The sequence below is a fragment of the Cydia fagiglandana genome, chromosome 17 (genome assembly GCF_963556715.1).
Source record: "Cydia fagiglandana chromosome 17, ilCydFagi1.1, whole genome shotgun sequence".
Classification (NCBI taxonomy): Eukaryota; Metazoa; Arthropoda; class Insecta; order Lepidoptera; family Tortricidae; genus Cydia; species Cydia fagiglandana.
Window position 1 is genome coordinate 969,875 of NC_085948.1, and position 6,509 is coordinate 976,383.

At 44.2% G+C, this 6,509-nt stretch overlaps 1 protein-coding gene across 1 annotated transcript; it reads left to right on the forward strand.

Annotated features, from left to right (window-relative positions):
- Positions 1-2,069: 2,069 nt before the first annotated feature.
- LOC134672727 (uncharacterized protein K02A2.6-like) lies at positions 2,070-6,509 on the forward strand. The gene has a single exon (XM_063530673.1). The coding sequence runs from the start codon at positions 2,118-2,120 to the stop codon at positions 6,231-6,233; it is 4,116 nt and encodes a 1,371-aa protein (XP_063386743.1). The 5' UTR covers positions 2,070-2,117; the 3' UTR covers positions 6,234-6,509.

Below are 6,509 nucleotides of genomic sequence, written 5' to 3' on the forward strand. Positions count from 1 at the left end.
TTGCCCGAATTGCGCTGCAATAGAGAACTAGTTGATATAGACATAGACATAGAATTTTTTTATTTAACACCACATTGAAAAATATTTACAGGCAATGCTACAAGACATTATAAGCTTAGAATTAAACTTAAATAGGCAAAAAATATTATGTTTACATGTAGATATATATATTTTTTTAATTATGATGTTAAAAAGTGTGACTGGCCATATGCCTTTTACATAGTATTAAGCTCATTTATCAATATAACACTTACATTTTAACGGTGAAGGAAAGCTTCCGGGAGTTTTCTTGCCGGTCGTGTGTTTACGTTCACGATTTTGATTGAATTTCTAAACAAAGGTAACTAAAAGCACTTGATTTCATAGTCTAGTCCTTATCACATGTATCCACAGTTAAATTAATTGCTAATTGACTTAGTGAAAACAAAAATAACGACAAGGATTTGTTTACGAAAACATTTGACAGTAAGAGAGGTCGTTGACATTGACAAGTACAGGCGCGGTGACGTCTAGGTATAGTTTTAAACCGCAAAATTCAAAAAGCGTGAGGTAGATAACAAGTTACAATAATTAAATAATTAACTTCTATTATATGTTTAATACATTATTATAAAAATAAACATGAATTATTTCGGTACAGATGCAATATTTGGAATCATAAAGGGAAAAATGTTAACTCAAACATACTTTTGGATGTTTTATTATTGAGAATGTGTGCGTAGGTATCGTTAGAAAATAACTTCATCAGCATTAATCGATTATGAGCGTTAATATGTAGGACGTACGGCTTAAGTAAATAAAATAGGAATTAAAATCTTTCTCGTATGGGTTCAGTCGCCATTTTTATGGTCTTATTGTTCGGGAATGGTTCCGTTGGTTTTTGCAGATTATGAGCTTTAAAGAGTGCGGCATATAGCTTAGTAAACAAACAAGGATTTAGGATCTTTACTTCTAAGAGGATCATGTCGCTATTTTTATGACTGCGTTGATAGCTCAACCTTGCTAGCATTAAACGATTATGGGTATTAATATGCAGGGAATAAGTATTTTCAGATAGTAAACAAACGGGGATATGTGACTTTTCTACTTGAAGCTTAGAAACGTTTGTCGCCATTTGGATATTATATAAGGCTGAGCGGGCGTTGCTAGAGGACTTATTCATTCTCCGATCTTGGGCTAACAGTGTCTCTGGCTTTGGGTGTACTTAATACGGTTTTCTATGCTGTGTTTCTGGGTTCAGCTTTGGGGGTAAAAGACCGTTACAAAGCATGGATTCAGAATGGCAGTTGTTTGAGGGAATTTCATATTTTGCGTGGGGTTCTTTTTGTAAAAGTAAACTTAGATATTCTCATACCTTTCTAAAAGAGTCTTTTTGCTATTTTTAAAGCCAGATCATTGCTTGGACTGACAGTTTGTCCGACTAATCGCTCTCCACCTTGCGGTGTTAAAGGGGAACGGTTAGGAGTCGCTTTGTTACCAAGATAAGGGTTAACTTGGCACTATCTTTTTAACAACATAGATAGTGAAAATATCTCTCCCTTCCTGGCCTCCAATGCCCAACTGCTAGACTAGAATGAGGGCGTCACGTGCGCGCCATTGAGGGTAACCTCTGCTCATTTGAAACCTACAGTATTTGGAGACCTTGTATATTAAATATATTTATTTATACCATTCATAGACACAATAGGGACCTGTGTTATCCATGTTGCCACCCTGCCTTTGTGCAAATCGCCATGGAGGGACACAATCACACCGGCCTGTAGGTTGCCTTCTCGGTTTCGCCTGCCGAATGATTACAGATTATCGTAGGGTCACACACTCGTGTATATTACAAAGCATTAGGTCAATGGTAAGTGTGATATATGTATAAGTATGTGGGTACACCTAGAATATGTTTACTTAGGTATAGGGTAGTTGTAGTTTTTCAGTCTTTAATTAAACCTCCTACGAATCGCATCAAGTGTTTGTACTGATACCTAGACTTCCTCGTTCCTATGTTTCCTGGATTTCACAGTGGCGACGAGACAATCTGGATCCCAATTCGTTACGGTTGTGTTTATAACTACTTACATAGTTGTGCGCGAGCGAACTGATAACGCGAGTTTAGTTTTTTTGTAATGAGTGAGACGGCGCCGGGTCGAGCAATGGCGGTCGGTAAAATACCGGAATTTAAAATGGGAACGGATAATTGGAGGCTGTATGTAGATCGTTTAGAACAATACTTTTTAGTGAATAAAATTGATCAAACAATGTATGTGCCAACGTTAATTACGGTGATGGGAGCTGAGTGTTACGAACTTTTAGTGAATTTGTGCACGCCCGTCAAACCATCTACCAAAACGTTTGCAGAAGTGACGTCGATACTCGAAAAACATTTACAGCCTAAGCCAAGTATTTTAGCTGAACGTTTTAAATTCCGGCATAGGAAGCAGAGTGCGAACGAGTCTATATCGGAGTATGTGGCCGTGTTAAAGCAAATGTCAAAAGACTGTGATTTTACGACTTGGTTAGAGGACAGTTTGCGTGACCAGCTGGTTTGTGGACTACAGAGTGAGACTATACGCCAGCGGTTGTTTACGGAAGAGTCGTTGGACTTTGCAAAAGCGTATAAATTGGCGGTTAGTATGGAGGCGGCGGAAAAAGACTCTGCTCTCGTGGAGGGTCGCGCGGGACCGTCGTCGAGCGGAGCAGGCACAGTGGAGTGCAAAGCGATGACACCGCGCTGGGCAGGAGGCCAGGCGGGACAGCGAGCGGGCCGGGCGGCGACTCGCGCGGGCCGGGGAGGCCGCGCCGGCGCCAGCGGCGGCGGCCGGAGCAGGGGCCCGGCGCGCGGCGCCCAGCAGTGCGGCGCGTGCGGCGGGGCGCACGACAAGGCGGGATGCCAATTTACTCGTTATGTATGCAGGGTATGCAATAGACAGGGGCATTTAAAGCGTATGTGTCCCAATGTGACAGAGCATTACGATGTGCATGCCATTACCAACACCGTAGTGGATGAGCAAAATGCGTGCAGTGAAGACAGTGACGAGGTAATTATTGTGACTTTAAATCAGTTATCCGCTTTAGCATATAAACCGATTATGTTAAAATTAAACGTACAAGGTATAGATATGGATATGGAGTGTGACACGGGCAGTGCCGTTTCATGTATAAGTGAAAAAATGTATTTAGCAGTATTTAGTAATTTACCGTTAATGAAATGTAATTTATATTTACGTTATTTAACGGGCGAGTGGGTGCAGCCGGTAGGGCTGATAAGACCGTTAGTACGTTTTAGAGGTATAGAAAAGCACTTGGATTTGTTTATAATACGAAACGGCAAAAGTACATTGCTCGGTCGACAATGGTTATATGAATTATATATAATTAGAGATTTAATTCCAGTGACGGAATACTGTGAAGTGAATAATGTAATTAACAATCAGTTTAATTATAGTGCTTTCAGTTCCAGATTCTCTGAAGTTTTTGCGGACGGCCTGGGGCGGTATACCGGCGGCAAGGTCAGCATCCACCTGCGTGCGGATGCCCGGCCGGTGTTCCTGCGCGCGCGCCCCCTGGCGTACGCGCTGCGCGAGCCGGTGGAGCGCGCGCTGGAGCAGCTGGTGCGCGACGGCGTGCTCACCCCCGTCGACCGCTCCGACTGGGCCACGCCTATCGTGCCGGTCGTAAAAAAAGACGGTAACATACGTATCTGCGCTGATTTTAAATTGACTTTGAACCGTGTTTTAGAGGTTGACCGTTATCCGCTACCTAGGGTGGAGGATTTATTGGCACGTTTACATGGGGGGGAGCGTTTCAGCAAGATTGATCTTTCGCAGGCATACGCACAATTTGAGCTAGATGAATCTAAAAAGTACACGGTAATAAATACTCACAAGGGGTTATTTATGTACAACCGCTTAGTGTACGGCCTGTCATCAAGCCCCGGAATATTCCAAAGACATCTAGAACAATTATTTTCTGACCTGCCGCACGTGGGTGTATTTTTGGATGACGTCATTATTACGGGTAGCAATACGAAATCCCACGTCGACAACTTATATAAAGTATTTGAGCGATTGCAGGCATGTGGTTTGCGGGTTAGAAAAGATAAGTGCGCGTTCTTTGAAGAGTCGATTAATTATTTGGGGCACGTCATTAGCAAAGAGGGTGTCCATACGTGTCCGGATAAGGTTAGGGCCATAGTGAATACTCCGGCACCTAGCAACGTATCTGAGGTTCGGGCGTTCGTGGGCATGATAATGTATTACGCGAAGTTTATAAAAAACGTGAGTACCTTGCTTACACCCTTGTATAATTTGTTAAAGGCCGGGACCAAGTTTGTTTGGAGCGCGTGTTGTCAGGAAGCGTTCGACAAAGTCAAGCAAGTGCTGACTTCGAGTGAAGTTTTAGTGCACTATTCGGGTTCTCTACCGTTAGTTCTGACATCAGATGCATCCGGGGTGGGGATAGGATGCGTCATATCGCACCTCACGCCAGAGGGCGAGCGACCGGTGGCTTACGCGTCGCGTACGCTCACCCCGGCCGAACGGGCGTACGCGCAGATTGATAGGGAAGCGTTAGCTTTAGTGTACGGCATACGGAAATTTCACCAATATTTATACGGTCGTAAATTTATATTGAGGACAGATCACAAGCCACTCACATACATCTTTGGAGATAAAGTAGGTATCCCGGTGATGGCGGCGTCTCGATTGCAGCGCTGGGCGATTTTGTTGTCGGGTTATAATTATGAAATTGAATACGTACCTTCAAGTAAAAACTGTGCTGACGCGTTATCGAGGCTGCCGCAAGGAGGTCAAGATCAGAAACAAAATCAGGAGGTAACTTACCTTAATTTTGTGGAAGATTTTTTACCAGTAACTAACGAGCAAGTTAAGTCCGCTACGTCACGTGACGTAATTTTAAGCAGGGTGTTGGCGTATGTGCAGTCAGGCTGGCCGACATCGTGTCAAGATGAAGAGATCAAACCTTTCCTATTAAGGCGCCACGAGATGTATGTAGACCGAGGTTGCTTAATGTGGGGTTACCGGGTGGTGGTGCCAGCAATTTTGAGGGAAGCAGTTCTCAAGCAGCTTCACGTTAGTCATATGGGCATAGTAAAGACTAAGGCCTTAGCCCGTAGTTACGTGTGGTGGCCCAATATTGACGCCGATGTGGAAGCGCAGTGTAGGCAGTGTGAGACATGTGCCGCGGAGGCGCCGGCGCCTGCGCATGCACCTCCGAGCCCTTGGCCTTACTCAACCAACGTCTGGAGTAGGCTACATGTAGATTTTTTGGGGCCATTCAAGGGAAAAACGTTTTTAGTGCTAATAGATTCGAGTTCAAAGTGGCTGGAAATATTTGAAATGCCTAGGACGAACGCAGGGGCTGTGATTAAAGAACTAAGAGCAACTTTCGCGCGTTTTGGATTGCCAAGAGAATTAGTATCAGACCAAGGTCCACCGTTCACGAGTAATGAATTCAAACATTTCCTGGTAACTAATGGCATAAAACAGTCTTTCTCTCCAATATACCATCCAGCATCGAATGGGGCCGCGGAAAATGCTGTGAAATTATGTAAACGTGCGATTAGCAAGGCTTTTAGAGAGCGTACCGATGTCGACGCGGCACTGCAGACTTATCTCATGGCATACAGGAATAGCATGCATAGTACAACAGGGGAGAGTCCGGCGATGCTTTTGCAGCGAAGGTCATTACGTTCACGGTTAGATTTGCTTCGCAGCGAGACTGCGCTGGAGAAACGGGTTAGTTCGGCTCAGCAGCGGCAGATCGAAAACGCAGGCGGTACGCAACGTCACTTTCAGCCTGGGGACGCGGTTTGGGCTCGCGATTATACCGGTAACGACAAATGGGTTAGGGGTACGGTGCTGGGTGCCGAAGGTTCGCGGAGATACACTTTAGATAGCGGTAACGGAAGATCGGTTCTTAGGCATGTTGATCAAATCAGACGGAGATCTAGGTTATCGACTGTACCTTGTCCTGAAGAGCTCAATGAGACTAACGAGCGGTCGCCAGGGGCTGAGGACGGCGTCGCGCACTCTAGCCAGCAGACGGAAGTGGGCGAGGGAAACGCGCAGCCTTTACAAAAGGAAGAAGTAACAAGTGCTGAAACTAGTGAGACAAATGTGGCTGGTGCCCCTCCTCCACGTCCGTCTCCCCCGCCACTGCGGCGATCCCCGCTGAACCTCAGGCCTTTACCGAACAGAATTCGTAAGCTAGAAATAGATTAATATCTACGAGTTAAATTTATGTGAGAGGAGCATAGACAGTTAGTAAATAAGGTCTTACAATTAGATATAGATTTGTTTACGATAAAAAGTTGCAATAATTTCTTTGTAATAATTTCATTCTTTATAACTTAGTAAGTAGATTAGTTCAAGGTCTATAGAGATTAAGAAGGGAGGTGTGATATATGTATAAGTATGTGGGTACACCTAGAATATGTTTACTTAGGTATAGGGTAGTTGTAGTTTTTCAGTCTTTAATTAAACCTCCTACGAATCGCA

Excerpts from the sequence above, each read along its gene's own strand:
- LOC134672727 (XM_063530673.1), top strand. The coding sequence starts at position 2,118 with ATGAGTGAGACGGCGCCGGGTCGAGCAATGGCGGTCGGTAAAATACCG.